Source organism: Narcine bancroftii, chromosome 7 (genome assembly GCF_036971445.1).
Source record: "Narcine bancroftii isolate sNarBan1 chromosome 7, sNarBan1.hap1, whole genome shotgun sequence".
Taxonomy (NCBI): Eukaryota; Metazoa; Chordata; class Chondrichthyes; order Torpediniformes; family Narcinidae; genus Narcine; species Narcine bancroftii.
This window is the reverse complement of record NC_091475.1, coordinates 18,949,665-18,974,278: the sequence shown is the minus strand read 5'-3', so window position 1 is coordinate 18,974,278 and position 24,614 is coordinate 18,949,665. Positions and strand designations below refer to the sequence as shown.

Genomic DNA, 24,614 nt, shown 5'->3' with positions numbered 1-24,614 from the left:
GAAGCCTCAGGATCTGAAATTAGAACAGTGGAAGGTACAATGCTACCCGGAGGTTGGCCACATAGGATTAGAAGTGAGGTACCTAAACTTTGGTTTACAGCCCTAACAACATTTGGATTGATCTGAATAGCCTCAGATATTCTACTGCTCAGAGGATGAACCCATTACGTGTGGCAAAGTAGGTCTATCTTGGAGATTGTTTCGCTGAGCACTTCGCTCCATCCACTACAGTGACAGAGATCTAATAGTTGGCACTTAAGTAGCCAACTATTTCAGTTTTGTGTCATGTTCCCACACTCAAGTCTCTCCCTGGCCTTATGTACTATCCCACCAAGACCACCCACAAATTGGAGGAACACCACCTGATTTTCCATCTGGGCACTCTCCAACCAGATGGCAGTAACATTAACTTTTCTGGTTTCTACCAACCTGCTCTCCTCTTTTCTGCACCCCCCTCCCCCTCCCATCACCTAGACATCCCTCCTCCCCTTGATCACTGCTGTTCAGCAGAGTTAATTCAGCTCAGCAGCCTTTATATTGAGGCTAACGGCCCTCTAGGCTCAGAAGATTTTGAGGTGAAGGCAATTCAGAGGTCGTGCTGATGGAAGGAAAAGGAGCCAGTAAGAATTAGGAGCTCGGTATTCAGATTTCAAGGATGGAAAACAAACACTACTTTCCTAGACCAGTCCAATCTCTAACACCTGCATTTCACATTTACTTAAATCAAAATGCCTTCAAGTCAAGTGGCACTCCACCTCCAGCCATTACAACTTGAAGGGAGATATAGAAGAGTTATTCAGTGAACTTCGGCTGGCCCGCTGAGGGAAATGGAAACTCTGAGCCCCCAGAGTTGCAATTTTTTTTTTTTTTTTTTTTTTCTTCAGAGTTGCAATTTTAACCAGAAATTTTAATTCTATTCAAACAGTTCAAATTCTGGCAGTTTGTCAAATAATCCTGCATCGTTTAATTAATTACCAGAATATCTTGAAGACAAATTTCGTGTGCTTCCAAGGAGCACTGAAGACGTGGTTCTAACAGCTTCTTGAGGTTACCGACAGGTTCATTGATATCAATAGACTGGCTCACAAACTCTGCTGTCACGATAGTTGTCTGCTCTGCAATGCTGAAGAAAAAAATGAAAGAAATGAGAATAACCAATCGAGTGATATCATCAACCTGTGGCAGAGACATGTTCATGACAATCTAATTCCTCTGAAGAAGAATTTGTTCTGCAAGAGCAAACTAGAAAGTTGAAATGCTGCAGCGAATGACACACTCACCAAAAGTTCTTGCCATTGCATAACAGGCGCACCCAAGGAGTGCAATGGAATACTCGAATGCAGTTCTACAGGATGATGAGAGTTTTGTGACAAACGTGAAGTACAATGGATTAACGCAGTGAAATTCCTCATGTCACATTTGGAGTATTGTGTGCAGTTCTGGTCACCTAACTACAGGAAGGACATCAATAAGATTGAAAGAGCGCAGAGATTTACTAGGATGTTGTCGGGTCTTCAGGAGTTGAGTTGCAGAAAAGATTAAACAGGTTAGGACTTTATTCCTTGGAGTAAAGAAGAATGAGGGGAGATTTGATAGAGGTTTACAAGATTATGAGAGGTATAGACAGAATGGTGGGGGTGGGGAAGGAGATAAATATGAAAGATAATTTTAAGCAGAAAGGAGAAAGGTTCAGGGGGACACTGGGGAAAATTCTTCATTCAGAGAGTGGTGGGAGTATGGAATGGGCTGCCATTTGATGTGGTGAATTTTGGGTTTTAAGAACAGATTGGATAGATACATGGAAGGGAGAGGTCTGGAGGGTTATGGAATGGAATCAGGTCAATGGGACTAACAAAATGTCAGCACAGACTAGAAGGGCCAAATGGCCTATTTTTTGTGCTTTAGCGTTCTGTGCTGCTACACATTCCCATTTTCCCTCTTGAATCAATGGTTTTGGGTGTTGGGGGGGGGGGGGGTAAGGATTTTTTTTCCCTGTATTTTAAACAAAACAAAATCACAATGTAAAGGTAAAAAAAATATTTTTTCAAAGTACTCAACTGAAAACTAGCCAAGGTAAAGGTTCTGACCAATGTTTGCAGCCTACCTTTCCTCTGTGCAATGCCGTTTCTCCTCGCCATCTATTTCTATTTCTATTTCTGCTGATCTTTTTGTCATGGCTGTGGGATTTGCAACTCACAACCTACATGGAAAGGAGAATAGGTATTAATCAGAAAAATAAAAACACAAGAAATAGAGGCGCTGCAGTGGTACACATAAACACTAGTCATAACTGCCTACTCGACAACTCCCCCATTGCCTGCCACTTTCATTCTATTTTTCTGTAATCTTCACACTGAAGGCGTGCAAGTTTTAAGATGCTCTTGGGTAGGCATTAACTATTTGCATTAATAGCAAATGCATTAAGAGGATTCAGCCTTAGGGAGGAGCAGAGAAAAAAATAGAAATCAATGGTGATTCTGCTCGATCCTCAAGGTCCACGTGAGCACTTTCCAGTATAATCAGTGTCTTACTTTCATCTTTCCAATGAAAGGGGTGCAAAGGCCAACACTCACTGCAGCTGTTCCCCTGCAAACTTGGCTGAGACTGAACAATTCTGAATTGGCTGGGTTCAATTCTGCTTTAATCCAAGGTGAAAAATCACAAACTTAGACAGCAGTTTAATCCAGTGAGGTGGCGGGGTGGATGTGGAAAGGAGGGGTCAGGGTAAAGCTAATGTATTGTGGAGGTTACAGAAAAAGAAACAGAAGTTTAAAGCCATTTCGATACCAAGAGACGATTTTACATTTCTGTAAACTTCAACCAAGTGCTGCTTTTTCCATCACCCTGGATTTAGGAATTTGAGGCCCTTTCAGAGAGGATTAGATGAATTGTTGTTGAACTTTACATCCTGATCTATTGTAAGGAAACAAGAGGAACAGCCTGCCTTTTTTGTGTGCTGAAGTCACCATCAGACTGTTGGTGTTTCCCCTCAAAAATCTTAAAAGTCATCAGCAAATAATTTGCCACGTAGGATTCAAAAATTCTTTTGAATCTTTAGAATTCACTCGAAACATACCGGGGGGGGGGGGGGGGGTGGGGGGTGTGTAGATTAATTGGGCGGCACATATTTATGGGCCGAAATGGCCTGTTACCGAGCTATACCTAGACACTTCTCTGATTAAGTGTACAAATTACTGCGGCATCCAGTCAAAGGGACGCACCCTCATACATGACAAATTATTCATTCATATTCAAACCAGCAACCAGGGCATCAATCAGTTTCAATACTCTTGAACTCAGAACATAAAACAGAACGGTAGAAGATCAGGTTTTGAAGCCTACAATGCCAAATTACACCAAGTCTTCTCTGCTTACACGTGATCTACCACCCATCATTCCCCACACTGTCAAGTGCTTCAGAGCTTTTTAAACAACATCATATCAGTTTTCTTCCCGAGGAAAGATTTTGACTTGCATACAAATCCTGGATTTAAAAAAAAAATTCCAACAGTAGGTGAGAGAAATTCACCCGAGTCTCATCATTACAGAATTCACTTCTTGGTACTCACAGACAGCCATTTTAAGCAGCTGTAAGGATAAAAGCCAACTTCAAAATCATTCCTTGGTAGATTTCTTATTACAGATGTTACTGCTAATCAAGGTTCATCTACAGGAGCCAAAAATTTAAAAATGCCTACATACCCACTGTTAAATAGGTACCTTTTTAAAAAATAGTTTTAAAAACCTGCAGCACTGATATCATTCATTCAATTTTCCTCAGGGCATCAAAGCACTGGGGCATTGCAGTGCAGTCACACTACTGCAGACTGGTAACTGACTCGCTAATCTAGCAGCAAAATAAACCCTGCACCCAAAACCAAACTTCAAGTATCAGCTTGAAAGTGACCAGACCTACTGAATTTAGCTTCACTTTGAGGTGCAAATAGGCCACATTTAATTCAGTGTCTGGCTTGCTATCCAGGCATTGAACTTGCTGTATTACAGGAGTCATAATGACTCCTGTGTAAAGGCTTAACCACTTGGGTCAGTATTTTCAAAGAAATTGGGAGAAAGGACAAATTAAAACATGCAAATATCAACTCATCACTATACAACCGACTTTTGTTATTTAAAAAATGTGAAAAACAGATGATGAAACATCCATGTTTTGAACGTTTCCACTGCTGATCGAAAAGACTTTGATCTTTTATTGATCAGTTTCTTTGATACCAATCCAATATTAACCTTTACATGAATCACAAAATTGATCATCAATTTAATATTTTGCACTTCCAAGAAGATTAACACTAACAACACTTTTAGAGTTCAACATTCAGCACCAATTACTAAACCAGTGCTTTAAAATTGGTGACGCACAGATTTGGAAGGCCCAGCTTCAATCTTGAAGCTACGCCAAATGATCCTGGATAATACAACACTCGAGTTAGTATAATCATGCCACAACAGAGCTAGGCTGATGGAAGGAGTTGATTACATAAGGGGTCTAGTGCAGATTGTCCAGGTTTCCACTCCTGATCATCACTGAACCACAACAGAAAGTGGGAACATAGATTAAAAACAGAAATGGTCAAGTCAGCGGAGAGAGAAAAATAAAGTCAACATTTCAGGTCAATAACACTGGATAACAAAGATTTTGCTTCTTGAACACTTTTGGGTGTATTTTATGGATTTTGGGTGGCTGATCATGAATATAACCTTAAAATTTCCCTCCTTCCACGTACCTTTTGTTTGACAACCTATTTTTGTGATTTCCTGTGTATTTTAAGTCTGTGTATTTCAAGCCTACAAAACTATGAAGTGCAACATTTCAATGAAATTCATTTTGAACATGGTGAAAGGCGTCACTAGAACATTGCTACCATGGAAAAGTGGTATCAGGGCAACTGGAATTTATCAATGCTGGCTGACTATTGCTGGACACTGACACAAGAGGCATCAGATGCTGAGTACAAACAAAGATCAGTGGCAAACCATTTTTAGGTCAGTTGAACTAATGCAATGTGTCAACATCATTACCTGATTAACCATGCATAAAAGTTAATTTATCATTTTTCCAACTTCTATAGGTTAAAGAAGTCAGCTAGGTGTTCAGTTTGAAATTGTCTATCATAATACCCAATTTCTTTTCAGGAAGCAAACTTTTTGGGAATAGAAATGGTTGTCCAGTGTAATCGTTCATTGGCCCTGGGTGATGAGAAGTTAGACAATGATCAGATAGAATTTGACTGCTCTAGCTTATTACTTAAGACATTCAATGGCAGCCAGGATTTACTTCAGGAAACTGCTATTTGTCAAAACTATGGTAAGAGAACTTCTGAAGAATGTGCCAATATTTGAAAATGCCTCATATAACAAAAAAAGCCTGAAAAACAATATGATGTACTATGCATTGAACAGTGGGAATCCATTCTTCATTTAGGTTTTAGTGTAATGTGCCTCATGATTAATATTTCCCTCCCTCAATACGCTAACAGCACTAACACATAAATCTACATCTGCCAGTCACATCGTATTAAAGTGGTCATTCAACATGCACGAGGAAATATAACAATTCACTCAAGGTGATCTGGAAATGGAAAACAGGGCTACATCGTGTCTATGTATAAAAACTCTGCATTTATGCTTGCAGCAGTCACAAACTCTGACTGAAGCAAAATCAGGACAAATTTCTCCCCAGGCTAAGAAGAATAAACCAAATCAACTTTTATTTAAAAATTTTTTTTACCCACATGCAGATTCAAATTCTCTTCAATAAACTTGCCAAGACTTGAACGATACTAGCTGACAACATTTCAAAACTTGTGGACAATTTTGAGCCACAATCTTTTTTTCCCTCCCGAACATGGGAAATATTTGAAGTGCATTTGTAAACAAAGTAAAAACCATTTGTTCTGGGAGAAAGGGTGAAAAGGAAAGCAATAAAATCAAATGCTGGAAATATTCAGCTCTCAGGCTGCAAATGGAGGGAGAAACAGAAAGAATCTTTTAGGTCAGCCATTTTCAACTTATTTTTGGCTATGGCCCACAGAACTCTGCTCAGTTTATGGGCCTCTTTCCCTGTGAAACGGTCAAGTTTAGTTGGTTTCTTCCATACTTCTCTCCTACTGACTACATAAAAGAAAAATAAATGTTATGATTTCAATCCGTGCCCCCCCCCCCCCCCCCACCCACATGTGCTGCGGCTCTAAGGCATGTCTGGTGTGTTTTCATTCACAAAGCTTCAAAATCTGATAAGAATTTGGAATTGAACTGTGAACTTTCTTTTAAACTCCACACTGGCTAAAAATAATAGATGCGAGACTACAGAGAAAACAAACTACAAGACTATGCTGAGAACGACAGAAGTGAGAGAGGAGGCAAAGTTTCCATTAAACACAGACATGAACTAAATGGGGTAAAAAATCCATTTCAATCAAACAAAAAGTGCTGAAAAACCTCAACAGGCCAAGCAGACTCTGTGGAGGGAAAAAGAATCAATGCTTTGACACAAATTTGATTTCTCCTTCCCTCCAATGTTGTTTGACTTGCCGAACTCATGGAAACATTTTTGTGCTTTTGTTTTGGGTTTGCAGCATCCGAAGTTTAAAAAAAAACTGTACCCGGTTACACATTCTCTTGGGGAATAATGGTGTCATCGCTCCAGTGGATCCCACAGTTGGATGGCAGCAATTATTCCCACTATTTAAGAGATGAAAGAGAAAGAAACCAGGGAGCTCTGGACTAGTTAGCCTGACATCATTCCAAGAAAAGGGTAGAAATCAGATAGACATCATGGTGATATTGGAGAAGATGGGGTGAAGTGGCTGCTTCATCATTACCAGAGTTGTCCTTCAGTCAGGGCACCATCTGCCTGTCTGACTTCCATTATATTCACAGGGTATTTTAAAATATGGCTCTTCTGGCTCCTGGTCAACATCTTTCAACAGATGAAAAACTGGCAGCACATCTCACAACTGTTTTCTAGATGTGAACATTATCAAATAACTAACACATTCACTTCTGTAACTACCTGCATTTGTTCAATGACCACAGTAACTGCAAAAGGCACCAGTTATTTTAATACAAATAAATGAGGACCCTTCACCACTAGTTTGGGCAGTGGCAATGACAAGGTGCAATAATTACTGGAGGGAAGTGCACCTAATTCATAACCAAACAAAAGGCAGGGAATGACAAACAGTGTAAAAATAGAAGCATTAGGTCAATCTGTCTTGGAAATAAAGTAAAGTAGGTTAATTATTCAGGTGGGGATGCTTCAGCAGAACTTTTGACTCCAAGTCTGACTGTGCCTGGAGAGATCTCATGGAACGATGCAACAGCTAGACATTTGTCACAGACTATAAAGATATTATGTATTATTGGAAGTAACAAATTCAACCATCACTCAAAACATGTGACAAGGTCTTCTGCAAGAGTCACAGTCATACTGCACAGATCAAGCTCTTTGGCTCTCTGCTTCCAAACCAACTTGTTTATCCCAATTTCGTTTTCCAGCACTTGACCCTTCCATGGTATGGTGATGCACATGCTTGTCTCGCTATTTCTTAAATATCGTGCCTCTATCTTCACCCACTCCTAAATATTACGTTCCAGATTCTAAATTTCTCTGGGTGACAGATCCTAATAACAAGTGACCCACAAGATTTGTTCAACCAAAAAAGATACTTTAAATTATTATCCAATTACATTAATGGGACTCCATATCTTACTTTTATGGATGCAAAATCCTTTGCACACTAATGCAAGATTGAACTCACGTCAATACATTTTACTGACAAAAGAATTTTTGGACCTTACAGAAACAATTAAAATGAGCAGACTGATCTTGTGAGAACATTTGATGACCAGACAGGAACTGGAAAAGTTTTTGTTAAAGCTCAGGCGTGGTTAGCGTAATGGTTAGTGCCAGCGATCAGAACCTGCGTTCAAATCTTGTGCTGTCTTTATGAAGTTTGTATATTCTCCCCGTGTATACATGGGTTTTCCCTGGGGGGGCGGGCCTCGGTTTTCTCCCAGTGTTTGAAACGTACAGGGGTTTTCGGTCAGTTGGGTGTAATTGGGCAGCATGGGCTCGTAGGGCAGAAGGGCCTGTTACTGTGCTAAATGTTTAAATTTATATTAAAAATGTAAAAACATGCTCATTGTATGAAACTGTTTTAAATTAAATTTCAAATTTTATTTACAGCAGATTCTGGCCATTTAAACCCATGCTGCCCAATTACACCCAAATTAACTTACAACCCTGTATATTTTTTTTTGAAGGGCGGGAGGAAACCCATGCAGACACAGGGAAAGCATTCAGACAGCGCAGGATTTTAACCTGAGTTGCTGGCACTGTAACAGAGTTGCGTTAAACCGCTACGCTAACAATAGCACAAACTATTTTGGCCTGAATCTGATAAAGGTTAAAAGATTTCCATTGAGTGCTCTTAATAATGCAATGTTTCCTCATTCGCAGGCTAGATGAGACCACTTTCAGGACCTCAGGATACGCCAATGCACATTTTGAATGTAGCCTAGGAAAGACAGCAATGAATTTATGCACAGCATTCTCCCATAGACACCACTTTAATGCTTAAACTGACCATCTGATTATCAATACAAGAATGACTGACGGAACAAACATTGGAAAGGATTGGCAAAGATTAAAATGATTGTGTTTCAGAGAAAATTAATGCAGACAAGTGTGAGGTGTCACATTTTGGAAGGCAAATGGCAGGGCACCAAGGAGTGCAGCAGAACAGAGGGATCTGGGGAATACAGACACAGTACGTTTCCGATAATCCAAAAGCCCCTTTACCAAAATGATCAGTTATCCTTGAAAATAATTAGAGATGACATGACAAGTTGAAAAAAAGTTGCTTTTTTTTTTAAAAAAAAATACTTGCCATGCTCAAGTTCTGGCATGCTGTTAACATGCCAATGGAGCTCTCATGTACTCAAGTACACTGTTAGTGCCATTTTGAATCTAACAGAACTTTCATGTACACAAGGTAAGAATTAAACTTTATTTCCGGAAATCTGATCTGCAGCCCAGTTTAAGGTGCAGAATATTTTTTTTAATCTTTAATATATACGATGTCCTAGGTGCTCTGCTGTTAATATCAGATTACTAAAGGTGGTATGGGAGTGGGGGGGGTGGGTGGGTGGGGAAAGCTTGAGAATCACTGGTTTAAACCATAACTTGCATTGATATGGTCAGCAGAAAGGCCCGGATCCTGTGCTATGTTCAATGCAAATACAAGATGCTTTATTTTAGATTTTTTAAAAGTGTAGACCCATGAGTCCATGTTGCACAAATATCCCAATTAACCTACATCCCAAATACATTTTTGAAGGATGGGAGGAATCCAAAGCACCCAGGTGAAACCCATGCAGAAACAGGGAGAATTTACAAATTCCTTTCAGACAGCGCTGGATTTGAATCCCAGTCGCTGGCGCTGTAATAGTTTGTACTAACTGTTACACTAACCATGCCTTTTTGCAAGCAAGGTTATAATTAAGTACGATTACTTGTCTAATGACATTACAATATGAAACTTTTACAACAAATGCTGGCTTGTATTTCTTCTTCTTCTTTGGCTTGGCTTCGCGGACGAAGATTTATGGAGGGGTAAATGTCCACGTCAGCTGCAGGCTCGTTTGTGGCTGACAAGTCCGATGCGGGACAGGCAGACACAGCTGCAGCGGTTGCAAGGGAAAATTGGTTGGTTGGGGTTGGGCGTTTCCTCCTTTGTCTTTTGTCAGTGAGGTGGGCTCTGTGGTCATCTTCCAAGGAGGTTGCTGCCCGCCGAACTGTGAGGCGCCAAGATGCACGGTTTGAGGCGAGATCAGCCCACTGGCAGTAGTCAATGTGGCAGGCACCAAGAGATTTCTTTAGGCAGTCCTTGTACCTCTTCTTTGGTGCACCTCTGTCTTGGTGGCCAGTGGAGAGCTCGCCATATAACACGATCTTGGGAAGGCGATGGGCCTCCATTCGGGAGACGTGACCTACCCAGCGCAGTTGGATCTTCAGCAGTGTGGATTCGATGCTGTCGGCCTCTGCCATCTCGAGTACTTTGATGTTGGAGATGAAGTCGCTCCAATGAATGTTGAGGATGGAGCGGAGACAACGCTGGTGGAAGCGTTCTAGGAGCCGTAGGTGATGTCGGTAGAGGACCCATGATTCGGAGCCGAACAGGAGTGTGGGTATGACAACGGCTCTGTGTACGCTAATCTTTGTGAGGTTTTTCAGTTGGTTGTTTTTCCAGACTCTTTTGTGTAGTCTTCCAAAGGCGCTATTTGCCTTGGCGAGTCTGTTGTCCATCTCGTTGTTGATCCTTGCATCCGATGAAATGGTGTAGCCGAGATAGGTAAACTGGTTGACCGTTTTGAGTTTTGTGTGCCCGATGGAGATGTGGGGGGGCTGGTGGCTTGTATTTAAACCACTTTTATAAACACGTGCCGCTAATTTGACAGAGGTATCAATTCTGCAATGAAAACAAGGTGCTAGCCACTCATCCCTTGCCACACAAATGCCAGAGGCTCCTCTGGCGGCTGCAGGGTCACCGAGCTGACAACTTAATAGGCTGCATCCCCTGCCCACAGGGCAACTTCAGCATGGAATCTTTACACTTCTCTAGACACTTCATACCCAAAATCTTGCCTCTCTGAACATGAAAGGGAAAGTGTAATGAAAAACGACTCGAGTTCAGGGAACTCTGCCATACCAATGGACTAAGTTATGAAACCAGGGAAATAAAAGAACATGGATGAATGGTTTATTAGTACACTTTAAAAAAAAATGCACCTTAATTGGAATATTGTTGTTGCTTGAGATTTTGGCAACAAATGGAGTTCTACAACTTGTGAAATTTTCTTTTTTTTTATTAAAAATTTTTTTTTTTTCACATTATGAACCATATTAACCAAAATACAAACAAGCATTTCCCTCTTGAATATAAAGTGTCATTTTCTCCTCTTTTCCCCCTCCCTTCTTCCCTCCCCCTCCTTACCCACTAAACATTCAACATATACAATACAATAAACCCATTAAACAATGTCATCACACAATGAAAATAAACAAGCAAATTGTGTCATCTACTTTTATACACTGGGTCAGTTCGTCTTCTTCTCATTCTATCATTTTAGGGGGGTGGAGGTCCATGGTAGGCCCTCTCTGTTGTGTTCCAAATTTGTTTGAATACTATGACTTTATTTTTTAAATAATATGTTAATTTTTCAAATGGAATACATTTATTCATTTCTATGTACCTTTGCTGTACTCTCAGGCTCTCTTTTGATTTCCAGGTTGACATTATACATTTTTTTGCTACAGCTAAGGCTATCATAATAAATCTTTTTTGTGCTTCATCCAATGTGAGGCTTAGTTCTTTACTTCTTATATTACTTAGAAGATCTCTGGATTTTTTGGTATGTTGCTTTTTGTGATTTTATTTAATACCCGATTTAGATCTTCCCAAAACTTTTCCACTTTCTCACATGCCCAAATTACATGTACTGTTGTTCCCGTTTCCTTCTTACAACAAAAACATCTGATACTGTTGGGTCCCATTTATTTAACTTTTGGGGTGTGGTGTATAGCCTGTGTAACCAATTATATTGTATCATGCGTAACCTCGTGTTTATTGTATTTCTCATAGTTCCAGAGCATAGCTTTTCCCATTCTTCATTTTTTATCTTTATGTTTAGATCTTTTCCTACTTTTGTTTGGGTTTACAGCTTATTTCATCGTTCTCTTTCTCTTGATGTACATTTGTTATAAATCTTTTAATTATCATTGTGTCTGTAATCACAGATTCAAAGCTGCTTCCTTCTGGTAACCTCAGCCTGCTTCCCAATTTGTCCTTCAAGTAGGTTTTCAGTTGGTGGTATCCAAACATTGTACCTTGAGTTATACCATATTTGTACTTAATTTGTTCAAAAGATAATAAATTATTTACCAAAAAACAATTTTCTATTCTTTTGATCCTTTTCTCTCCCATTCTCTAAAGGAAAGGTTATCTATTGTGAAAGGGATTAGTTGATTTTGCGTCAATAATCATTTTGGTAGTTGATAATTTGTTTTTTTCCTTTCTACGTGAATCTTCTTCCAAATGTTGAGCAGATGGTGCAGTACTGGTGAACTTCTATGTTGCACCAGTTTTTCATCTCACTTATAAAGTATATGTTCTGGTACCTTCTCCCCCATTTTATCTAGCTCTAACCTGGTCCAATCTGGTTTTTCCCTTGTTTGAAAAAAATCTGATAGATATCTTAATTGTGCTGCTCTATAATAATTCTTAAAGTTTGGTAGCTGTAAGCCCCCTTGTTTGTATCATTCTGTTAATTTATCTAGCGCTATCCTTGGTTTCCCCCCTTTCCATAAGAATTTCCTTATTATTCTCTTTAGCTCATTGAAGAATTTCTCTGTTAAGGGAATTGGTAACGATTGAAATAGGTATTGTATCCTTGGGAAGATGTTCATTTTAATGCAATTTATCCTTCCTATCAGTGTTAGTGATAAATCTTTTCAATGTTCTAAGTCATCTTGTAATTTATTCATTAATGTCTGATAATTTAATTTGTATAGATGGCCTAGATTATTATCTAGTCTAATACCTAGGTATCGGATTGCTTGTGTTTGCCATTTAAATGGTGATTCTTTCTTAAACTTTGTGAAGTACGCATTATTCATTGGCATCGCTTCACTTTTATTTGCGTTGATCTTGTACCCCAATATTTCTCCATATTCCTTCAATTTCTTATGTAATTATTTTATTGATAATTCTGGTTCTGTTAAGTATACTATGATGTCATCTACAAATAGACTGATTTTATATTTCTTCTCTTTTATTTTTATCCCTTTTATTTTATTTTCTGTTCTTATCAGTTCTGCTAAGGGTTCTATAGCTAAAGCGAACAGTGAGGGAAATAGTGGACATCCCTGCCTAGTTGACCTGCTTAATTTAAATTGGTTCGATATACATGTCCATTTACTGTCACCTTCGCCAATGGTCCCTTATATAATGCTTTAATCCAATTGATACATTTCTCTGGTAGGTTGAACCTCTGTAGTACTTTGAATAAATAATTCTATTCTACCCTGTCAAAGTCTTTCTCTGCATCTAAAGCAACCGCCACTGTTGGCACCTTATTTCCTTGTACTGCATGGATTAAGTTAATGAACTTACAGATATTGTCCGTTGTTCGTCTTTTCTTAATAAATCCAGTTTGATCTAGTTTTACTATTTTTGGTACACAGTTGGCCAATATGTTTACTAACAGTTTTGCTATTATCTTATAATCTGAGTTAAGTAGAGATATTGGCCTATACGATGCTGGTGTTAGTAGATCTTTCCCCATATTTGGTATTACTGTAATTATTGCTGTTTTACATGAATCTGGCAAGTTTTGTGTTTCTTCAATCCGGTTCATTACTTCCAGGAGAGGAGGAATTAACAAGTCTTTAAATGTTTCATAGAATTCTATTGGGAGACTGTCCTCTCCAGGCGTTTTATTGCTCAGTAGCTTTTTTAATATATCCTGTATTTCCTCCATTTCAAATGGTTTTATCAATTTGTTTTGCTCCTCTTCTTGCAATTTCGGTAGTTCAATTTTAGCTAGAAACTCATCTATTTTGTCTTCTTTCCCTTCGTTCTCAGTTCGATATAATTGCTCGTAGAATTCCTTGAAGTTTTCATTGATCTCTGTTGGGTTATATGTAATTTGTTTGTCCTTTTTCCTTGATGCCAGTACCGTTCTTTTAGCTTGTTCTGTTTTAAGCAGCCAAGCTAGTATTTTATGTGTTTTTTCTCTTAGCTCATAATATTTTTGCTTTGTCTTCATTATGTTCTTCTCCACTCCACCTTGTACATTTGTAGTGTTTCGTTTTTTATTTTTTTTTGTCTGCCAATTCTCTTCTTTTTGTTGTATCTTCCCTTGTTGCTAGTTCTTTTTCTGTACTTACTATTTCCCTTTCCAGCTGTTCCATTTCCCGATTGTAGTCCTTCCTCATCTTAGTACAATAACTTATTATCTGCCCTCTGATGAAGGCTTTCATTGCATCCCATAATATAAATTTATCTTTCACTGATTCCGTATTTATTTCAAAGTAGATTTTAATTTGGCGCTCAATTAATTCTCTAAAATCCTGTCTTTTAAGTAGCATGGAGTTTAATCTCCTTCTATACGTTCTTGGTGGGATGTCTTCCAGCTCTATTGCTAATAACAGGGGCGAGTGATCCGATAACAATCTAGCTTTATATTCGGTTTTCCTAACTCCCCCTTGGATATGGGCTGACAACAGGAACAGGTCAATCTTTGAGGATGTTTTATGTCTACTCGAATAATATGAGTATTCCTTCTCCTTTGGGTGTTGTCTCCTCCATATATCCAAAAGTTGCATTTCCTGCATTGATTTAACCATAAATTTGGCTACTTTGTTCTTTCTGTTAGTCTTTTGTCCAGTTTTATCCATCTTTGAATCCAAATTAAGGTTAAAGTCCCCTCCTATCAATATATTCTCCTGCGTATCTACAATCTTCAAAAAGATATCTTGCATAAACTTTTGATCCTCTTCATTTGGTGCAAATTCCAAAATTCTGAATATCCCTCCTAGGTCTATTATTACCTCCTCTATTTTGATTGGTACATTTTTATTGATTAATATAGCTACACCTCTGGCTTTTGAGTTATATGATGCTGCCGTTACGAGCCCTACCCACTCTCTCCTTAATTTATTATGTTCCACTTCAGTTAGATGCGTTTCCTGCACGAATGCTCTATCAATTTTTTCTATTTTCAGTATATTTAATTGCCTCTTCCTTTTGATTTGGTTATGTATTCCGTTAATATTTATAGTCATATAGTTCAACATGGCCATTTCATACTTTGTTTACATCTCATTTCCACTTCCTCACCACCACCTTTCCCTTTTTCCCCCATTTCCATTTGTTTTCCCTTTTTGAACACACTGAATGACAACACTTCTAAAACATAAAATATTTCAACCATTCCCACATCTAAAATTCCCTTAACCCCAAGTGTCCCTCTCCCCCCTCTCTGAGTCACCCCTTGTCCCTTGCCAGGCAACCACAACTCTCCTCTCTATTCAGACTGCGAACCCATTCGCAAGTGTCAACTGATTTCGCAGTGACTGTTATTCTCTCCCACCCAACCCCCTCCAGAAAAGACTTTTATCTTCACATTACAACAAAGCTCCCCCTCATTTCTTCTCTTTTTCTTTTTATGTTTTATTTATTTATTATTAATTTTTTTAACCCCTTCCTCTTTTTATATCCCCCCTTCTCCTTTACTTCCCTTTTCTTCCCTCCTTTAGTTCTTACTTATACCATATTTTTACTTCTTTATATGTAGTTCGTCGTCGTTCTTTGTTCTTTTTACATCTCTTCATCTCTCTTTTTGTCTTTCAGGCGTTCTGCAAATTCTCGTGCTTTCTCTGGATCCGAGAACAGTCTGTTTTGCTGCCCTGGGATAACTATTTTAAGCACCACTGGATATCTTAACATAATTTTATAGCCTTTCTTCCACAAGATCGATTTTGCTGCGTTAAACTCCTTCCTCTTCTTCAGGAGCTCAAAACTTATGTCTGGGTAAAAAAAATTTTTTTTTTGACCTTTGTATTCCGGTGATTTTTTGTCTTCTCTTATTTTATTCATTGCCTTCTCCAATACATTTTCTCTTGTCATGTATCTCAGGAATTTTACTAAAACGGTTCTTGGTTTTTGTTGTGACTGTGGTTTTGGGGCTAATGTTCTGTGTGCCCTTTCTATTTCCATTCCTTCCTGTATTTCTGGCATTCCTAGGACCCTGGGGATCCATTCTTTTATAAATTCTTTCATATCTTTGCCTTCTTCATCTTCCTTAAGGCCCACTATCTTTATACTGTTTCTCCTATTATAGTTTTCTATTATATCCATCTTCTGAGCTAACAACTCCTGTGTGTGAAATTTTCTTGATACAATTTTCCACAAAACCACTTGCTTCAGTACAGTACACGCAGCGCAGATTAAAAACCGGGCAAGGAAATTCTGAACAGACTTACAATGTCAAAATGGAACTTTACTCTCTCCAGTTCTGTAAGAAGTTATGAAGTGGGCCTAGTAACGCTGTAGGGAAATAAAAAAAACAAATTCAAATCATGTGACAACAGCTTGTGCAAAATGTTTCAAAACCAAGACAAATGCAAATGAATCATCAACTGGCATTGTGCCTGCAATCATTTATAGCCAAACATTGTTCAAATTTTATTCGTACAGATCTTCCCTTGTTACTCCAGCCACTTTATGTGAAATAGTTACTTGTGAGAAGCCTCCAATTGCTGGGTGCCTGTTTCTTCCTCTTGTTTATTTCAAGGAGACCAAACAGTCCGGGACATGGTGCCAAAGGAAAATTCAGTAACCGACTACAGCACTGTGAAAACTGGAAGAGAAAATATGATCTGATGAGCATAACTTAAACAAGGTGAAGATGTTGGATGGGAGTCCCAGAAGAAGGAACATGCAGAAATCTGGGGTGTCTGATTGAACAAGAGTACACACCATCAGATCAATGACAAAATCTTTGGCCTCAAAGGAAAAACTTTGTTTCTTCCTCCATAGATGTTGTCTGATATGCTGAGTATTCTTAGATCTGTACCTTTTATATCTGACTTTCAACATCTGATATTTTGTTTATCTCTCTCCCTTTCCACAAGCCCCCCCTACTGCCACACCTCCCAATATCACCTATCCTTTTATTCCCTTTGAAGTTGCTGGGCTTAGTGTGGATAAGGAGAGGCAAGACCAAGAAAGAATGGCTATTCAGTGATACAGATGGCTTTTAAATCCAAAAGGAATACTGGCCTTCATTGCTAGAGGAATTGAATTTAAGAGCATGGAGGTTATGCTGCATGCAGTTCTTGGACTTTTACTTGAGGAAGGACATACTGGCTTTGGAGGCTGTGCAGAAGAGATTCACCAGGTTGATTCCAGGGATGAAGGGTTGGCCTATGAGGAAAATTTAAGTCGTCAGGGACCGTATTACTGGAATTTAGAAGAATGAGAGGGGGGATCTTATAGAACCATAAAGTTATACAAGCCATAGTTAAGAATGAGATAGCCAAGTTGTTTCCATTGGTATGGGACACCAGAACTAGGGGACATAGCCTCAAAATTATGGGTAGAACATTTAGGGCAGAAATGAGGAGGAACTGCTTTTCCCAAAGAGTAATGAATTTGTAGAATTTGCTGCCCATTGAAGCAGTGGAGGTGACCTCAGTAAATATATTTAAGACAAGTTTAGATAGATTTCTGCATAGTAGGGGAATTAAGGGATATGGGGGAACAGGAAGGTGGGTGGAGATGAGGCTACCATCAGAGCAGCCACGATCACACTGAATGGTGGAGCAGTCTCAACAGGCCGGATGGCCGACTCCTACTCCGATTTCTCATGTTCTTGCGTAAGTGACAATTGTAACAAATCTGTGAACTCTTGTTATCTTAACTCTCAGAACTTTTAAATATTGGGTCCATAAAATCCACATTTCATTCACAGGATCTTGGAAAAAGAAAACACACGTTCAACCAACAACATTTCTTGGGCAGCATTCCTCTTCTGTAATGTTGAACTAAGCTCTTCCAGCATAAACAAAAATATAAATGCTTCCTCACACGAATGCGTAAGCTAATTACTCCTTTAATTACCGCACAAGATTGAGCACTATCCACGATTACCAAGGAAGTAGGCGGTTACACAATGCCATATATCCTTTGAGCCAAAGAACCTCCCAAAATCAAAAATAGATAAATGCAACCAGTTTTCAACTGCACACAAAAACACAAATCAGATACAAATCCCTGTACCATAATTATGTAAATGAAGAGGCATAGCACATCTTGGCAATCATCGCATCAAAAACATGATCACGGAGCTATCGTTTAATAAGATTGAAGACATGAAACTTACATTAACAAGAAAGAATTAATTCACGAAAGTAAATCAGTCAGATAGTAGTGCTGAATAATACTTATTAGTTTATGGGGAGACTTCTACTTTAACAGTAAACAGCGACTGAAATGGACACATTTTAAACCACTGACTCTGAAGATAATTGATATGATTAGTCGTCTTCAGTACTGCTGACCTCACCACATGCACATTGCAGGACCACACTCAAGAAATGTGTTCAAATTGGCTCAAATATGGCTCGAATACAGCAATTTCAGCATAAACTACATTCTGCTTTCTGTGACAATGCCACAGTGACACTTGTCAACTACTCCTTGTCCAGACAATATTTCAAACCTGCTGCTCCTCCTCAATTAAGTCGAAAGCTTTGAAAATACCGGAAGGGCCTGTTACCGTGCTTTAAATTGTCCAAAATCCTTGCACAGAGCTTGACTTAGCTTCCTTGTCTAATGGGCTTTACAGGAAGATACAAGCTCATTTCCACTTCTATTTTATTTTGATGGATGAATTTGTAAAGGGCAACAATTTTTGCAAGATCATATACAGAGCAAACAGGAAAGGAACAAGATAGTGTGAAATGGAAGGATATCTAAGGCATTCCAAAGTGTGCCAACAAATCCAATGAAGAGACCAGGACATGAAACTTTAACTGCTTGACCTGTTGAGTTCTTCCGGTAATTGGTTTAAAGCAGATTTTCAGCATCTGCAGTTTTTTTTTTTGTTGTTTTTACACACCAAGACTGATTTGAAATGGAGGAGACGACTTGCACCACTGAGCTTTTCATAACCTTAAGATACGGCTGGCATAGCAGTTAGCACAACACCTTTATAGTGCCACCGCTGTCTATATGTTCTCCCCACGCCTGCGTGGGTTTCTCCGGGGGTTCCGATTTCCTTCCACTGTTCAAAACATACTGGGGGTGCAAGTTAATTGAGTGTAAATTGGGCGGCATGGACTTGTGGTCTGAAATAGCCTGAAGAGTTGTGGTGAACAAGAGTCCTTTTGATGCACAATTACGGTTACAATGTACAAAATGCTATTGGGAGCTTGGAGGGAATTTAGCAAACAATCTCCCTTTGAAAAATTCTGGAGGCCATTGTTAAGTAAGTCATAACAAGAAACATAAAACAATGTATTAGTGAACCAGGGCAAATCAAGAACTGATATGAACAACAGTGACATTAAAAGAAGCATTTAGACAGGTACCTGAACAGGCAGGGAACAGAGGGATAAAAACCCATGTGCAGGCATATGCGATTAGTTTAAAATGGCATCATGGACAGCACAGATATAATGGGCTGAAGGGCCTGTTCCCCCATTGTACAGTTTTATGCTCTAAAGAAACTGTATTTGAATGAATGAATTGTGACAAGATAGGCTAATTAATAGAACAAGGAAAGATGAATGGCTACAATTCAACAGTTATCACAGATCTATACCTGCATGGCAGGGAATGAAATACATTTACTAAGAATGAATAACAAACTGGACAAGTTTGGGGTGAATTGTCCTGTCGAGTGAGGAATGATCATGACCAAAACACAGGAAGTGGAATCAGTAACTGGTGGAGAGAACAAAGAATTAGAAGTATTGTTGAGAGCAAATTATAGGTTCCCAAAAAATGATACCATAGAAGATACATAAATGAAAAGAGTTTCAATCACATAAACAAGGACATATAGCTACAGTAAAACACTTAGAGGTGATGCTAACCTTCAAATAGGTTGAGCAAATCAAATTAGCAAGAGTTGTTTGAAAGAAAAGTTCATCTGGTAGTTTCTGGACCACAATGTTATAGAAAGGCTGCACAGTTGGCATAGCCTAGTGCAATGCCTTTATAGTGCCAGCAAGAATGGACCTGGGTTTGAATTCCATGCAGTCTGTAAGGAGTTTGTACATTCTCCTAGTGTCTGCGTAGGTTTTCTCTGGGGAATCCGGTTTCCTCCCACCCTTCAAAAAAAATAAAATGATCATTATCGTTGGTGATTTCAACCAGGTGAACCTCAAGTCAAGGCTACCTAAATTCCATCAGTATGTGGACTTTGCTATGAGAGGGATGAAAACATTGGACCTTGTATATCCGAACAATTCCAACGTGTTTCAGGCAGAGCCCCAACCATACCTCGGATGCTCAGACCACATCTCTGTAATGCTGATCCCAGCATACAGACCGCTCATCAGATGCTCCATACCAGTTCAGAAGCAGGATAAGACCTGGCCAGCGAGGGCAATTCATGCACTTCAAGATTGCTTTGAGTGTACTGACTGGAGTATGTTCAACGAAGCAGCAACCGGCAGCGACTGCATCAATCTGGAGGTGTATTCAGCATTAATGACCAGCTATATCAGAAAGACTTCTGACAACATCACCGTGGCCAGACCATCATAACTTGCTCCAAATCAGAAGCCATGAATGTGCTGCTCAGGAACTGAGACACTGCCTTCAAAGCAGACGACAAGGAAACCCTAGCTATTGCAAATGTCAAGCTGTCTCAGGCTATCAAGGAAGCAATGCATGCGTATGCCTAGCGCATTCAGTTACCACCTAGACAGCAAGGACATGCTTCCCTCCCAGATGCACTGAACAACTTCTGTGCTCTTCAAGGCAAAAAACAAGGTGAAGAAAACCACCTCTTCTCCAAATGACCAGGTGTTGGGTCTTGCAGTGGCCGATGTAAAGAGAAAACTAAGCAAGGTCAACCTGCGGAAAGATGCTGGACAGGATAACATTCCCAGTGAAGTGCTCAGGGTATGTGCAGCACAGCTAAATCTTTAACATCTCCCTGAGAAATGCCGTGGTCCCAACATTCTTCAAAGCTGCCATCTCCGTTCCCACGGTGAAGAAGTCGTCCGTGTCCTGCCTCAATGACTAATGCCCTGTTGCACTCACGCCCATTTTCATGACGTGCTTCGAGAGGCTCGTCATGAGGTACATCAAGCTCCTGCTGACCCCTTCAATGGACCCCCTGCAGTTTGCATACAGACCCAACCGTTCTACGGATGATGCCCTCACCTACCTGGAAAAAAGGACTCGTATGATCGAATGCTGTTTATTGACTTTAGCTTGGCATTCAACACAATCATATCACAGTACCTGATAAGGAAGTTAAACCTGCTGGGTCTAACCACCTTCCTCCCTAACCACCCCCCCCACCCCCCCCAGGACTGTGTGCTGAGTCCACTGCTGTTCACTCTGCTGACCCACGACTGTGCAGCTAAACACAGCTCGAATCACATGATCAAGTTCGCTGACGACATGACCGTGGGGGAATGATCAGTAAGAATGATGAGTCAGCGTACAGAGATGAGGTGCAGTCGCTAACAGACTGGTGCACAGTCAACAACCTATATCTGAGCATTAAAAAAAACCAAAAGAAATGGTTGTCGACCTCAAGAGGGCCCAGAGGGGACCACTTTTCACTGACCATTGACATCTCCACCATTGAGGTCATCAAAAGTATCAAGTTCCTTGGTGTGCACTTGGCAGAGAATCTCACCTGGTCCCTTAACACCAGCTCCATAGCCAAGAAAGCCCAGCAGCACCCCGACTTCCTGCGAAGGCTGAGGAAAGTTCATCTGCCACCCTCCATCCTCACTACATTCTGGAGGATGTATCGAGAGCATACTGCACAACTATATCGTCGCCTGGTTTGGAAGCTGTACATCCTCGGACTGCCAGACCCTGCAGAGGATAGTGATGTCAGCAGAAAAGAGCATTGGGGGCTCTCTTCCAACCATGAAGGACATATACAATACTTGATGCAGGTGAAAGGCAATAAATATTGTGAAGGACTCCACACGCTTCTCATGTAAACTGTTCCCCCTTCTGCCATCTGGTAGGAGGCACTGCAGCACTCAGGCCCTTGTGTCCAAATTGGGCAACAGCTTTCTCCCCCAAGCCATCAGACTCCTGAACTCTCAGAATATTTGTGGATAGAGTATCGAGGACTGTTATTGTAGAAGTCTTAATATTTCAATGTGTTTAACTTCTATTCTAACATGTATTTATGTAAATATTCTCCGTGGTCTTGGAGAAACACTATCTCATCTTTACCGTGTGAGCATGATATGAACGATAAATAAAAGTAACGACTTAAAGTGGTTTGTGACTGGAAGAACTACTGGCTTATTCTTTGAAGAAAGGCTCAGGCCCGAAAGATTTGTTTATAAATCTTTACCTCCTGTGCACGTTGCAAGACCGGCTTAGTTCCAACAGCATTTCTGAGTCCTCTTACTTCAATCACATACTCTGCCAACTTTCGTGTTTCATCACAATCCCAACCAAGACAATCTCGGCTTATAGCTAGTTTTCCATTCCCAACAACACCCATGTACGCATGATGCGCACCTTCTCCAAGTAATCGCAAGACATGTACACTAGTTACATTTCAGGTAGGAGAGGGTTCCCCATCAAAAGGAAGGCAATTAAAATCAAGCGGCCTACGTTTATGTGGAGGGTAGGAGAATGAAGACAAGTGAAAGAAACTGCTTCCATGGCTGGAGAGTCCAGATCTGGGAATGTCTCACAATAAAAGGATGTCTTTTAGGAATGGAAATCAAATTGTTTTATTCAATTTCTGAAGTTCTCTATCCCAGACTATCAGATTTTAATTGTTCATTCCCAAGGTGGAGATTATGTTTTGTTGACACTCGAGAAATTATGGGATTTGGTCAGGAAAGTAGCAATAACATAGAAATAAGCAATGATTCTATGAAGAAATAAATGGTGGTGCAGCCGCTGCCACGCAAGTACTGTTGCTGCTATGCACCTGGTAGAGAGGGGGATGGAGGCACAGCAGTCCTCTGCAGCATCCTACTGTGATGCTGACAGCCTCGTACAGGTTTTAAAATGCCTGTAAAAGGGGCTGGAATTTAAAGCATATGTGCAACCACTGAGGTCCATGCCCGAGATAGTAGCCCTACTGATTGACACTAGACCAAGATGGCTGCAGGTTCTGGGAGAACAACTCTCAATGAGAATCATCATCCCCTTAAAACTGATCAGCAAACTCCAGGACCTGGGACTTAACACCCGACTGCATAAATGGATCATGTATTTCATCACCTCGAGAACACAGTGAAGATTGGTAAGAATATCTCCTCCCACAATCTCCATTAAAACCAGAGAACCACAGGGCTTCATTCTTAGCCTCCTGCTCAACTCACTTTGCACCCACGACTGTGTGGCTCAGTATGGCAATAACACCATCTAAAAATTTGCTGACGATATCACAGTAATGGGTTATGTAAAGAAAGGTGATGAGTTAACCTACAGGAGGTAGATTGAAAGCATGGCTGAATGGTGCACCAAAAAGAACCTTGCACTCAATGTCACCAAAACTAACAAGCTGATTGTTGACTTCAAGAAAGGATAGCCAGAGGTCTACAATCCAATGATCATTGAGGGATCAGAGGTGGAGTGAGTGAGCTGATTTAAGTTCTTGGGAGTCACCACCTCAGAGGATCTTTTCTGGATCCAACACACCAATGGCATCGTGAAGAAAGCACATCAGCACCTCTACTTCCTCAGGAGTTTGCGGAGGTTTGGTATGATATCAGAAACCCTGGCAAATTTCTACAGAGGTGAGGTGGAAAGTGTGCTGGTAGGCTGCATCACAGTCTGGTATGGAGACATCAATACCAGAGTGTAAAGCCCTCCAAAAGGTAGGACACAGCCCAGGACATCACAGCCAAAACCCTCCTCACTACTGAGAGCACGGACAGGAACACTGCTGTCAGAGATCAGCAGCAATTATCAAAGATCCACTCCACCCAGTGGACACTCTGTCCTTGCTTCTGGCATCAGGTAAGAGGTCTAGGTACAAGAATTGCACCACCAAGTTCAGGAACAGCTGCTACCCCTCCACCAACAGGAACCCATTTAAGGTCTCTTACTTGTGCACGTTGTTGATTTTCAAAAAGTTCTCTCTGTATTGTGCAGCTCATTTACATTTGTTATCTGTATACAGTTCTTTGTTTACAGGTGTGCTTTTTTTTGAACAACCCATGAGTGGTAATTCTGCTTTGCCCTCACTAAAAAAAAAAATCTAAGAGTTGTATGTGATGAAACCTGAATGATCAGGTAGCTTTGTGGAGAGTTACTGACCCCTGGGTTCTCTCATCACTTAAAACAGAAATGATACTCAGGATGATCTGTCAAATGATGGACAGACACAGACAACCATAAGTGCACAGATAATTTCAGAATGGATATCTGGACTCTGTAAAGAAAATGTATGGTTCATAGGTCTGGGGTTAGGATTCTTCCTTCAAGTGCAAAAGGTATTGGTTTGAACCTTGGACATATGCAATCTACAATTTGCTAAGATGTTATCTGGACTGGAGGGCTTGAGCTACGGGAGCAATTGGATGGGCTGGGACTTTTTCTCTTGGAGCACAGAAGAGGTTCATTCAATCGTGAGGATAGGTGAGATGCAAACCAGAGGATATGGGTTAAGGGTGAAAGGGGAAATGTTTAGAGAGAAACAGGAGGGGGAACTTCTTCAGGCAGAGAATGGTGGGAGTGTAGAACGAGCTGCCAGGTGAAGTGGTGATTGTGGGCTCAATTTTAACAGTTAAGAAGAATTTGGATGGGAGGGGAATGGCAAGCTATGAACTAGGTGCAGGTCAGTGGGTCTAGGCA

General features: G+C 40.2%; 1 protein-coding gene across 10 annotated transcripts in view; it reads right to left on the bottom strand.

Moving 5' to 3' along the window:
* The window catches only part of gabpa (GA binding protein transcription factor subunit alpha), a 55,382-nt gene that overhangs the window by 28,141 nt on the left and 2,627 nt on the right, over positions 1-24,614 (bottom strand). For 8 of the 10 annotated variants that reach the window (XM_069889017.1, XM_069889016.1, XM_069889021.1 and 5 more), the window contains exons 2-5: positions 16,323-16,443; positions 16,067-16,130; positions 2,105-2,200; positions 976-1,123 (exon numbers count right to left, since the gene is read on the bottom strand). In XM_069889017.1, coding sequence (XP_069745118.1) covers positions 976-1,123; positions 2,105-2,175 — 219 coding nt within the window. In that variant the 5' untranslated portion in view covers positions 2,176-2,200; positions 16,067-16,130; positions 16,323-16,443. Of the gene's footprint in view, positions 1-975; positions 1,124-2,104; positions 2,201-16,066; positions 16,131-16,278; positions 16,444-24,614 lie in introns of all 10 variants that reach the window. The other 2 variants (XM_069889018.1, XM_069889019.1) reach the window with 2 other exon arrangements.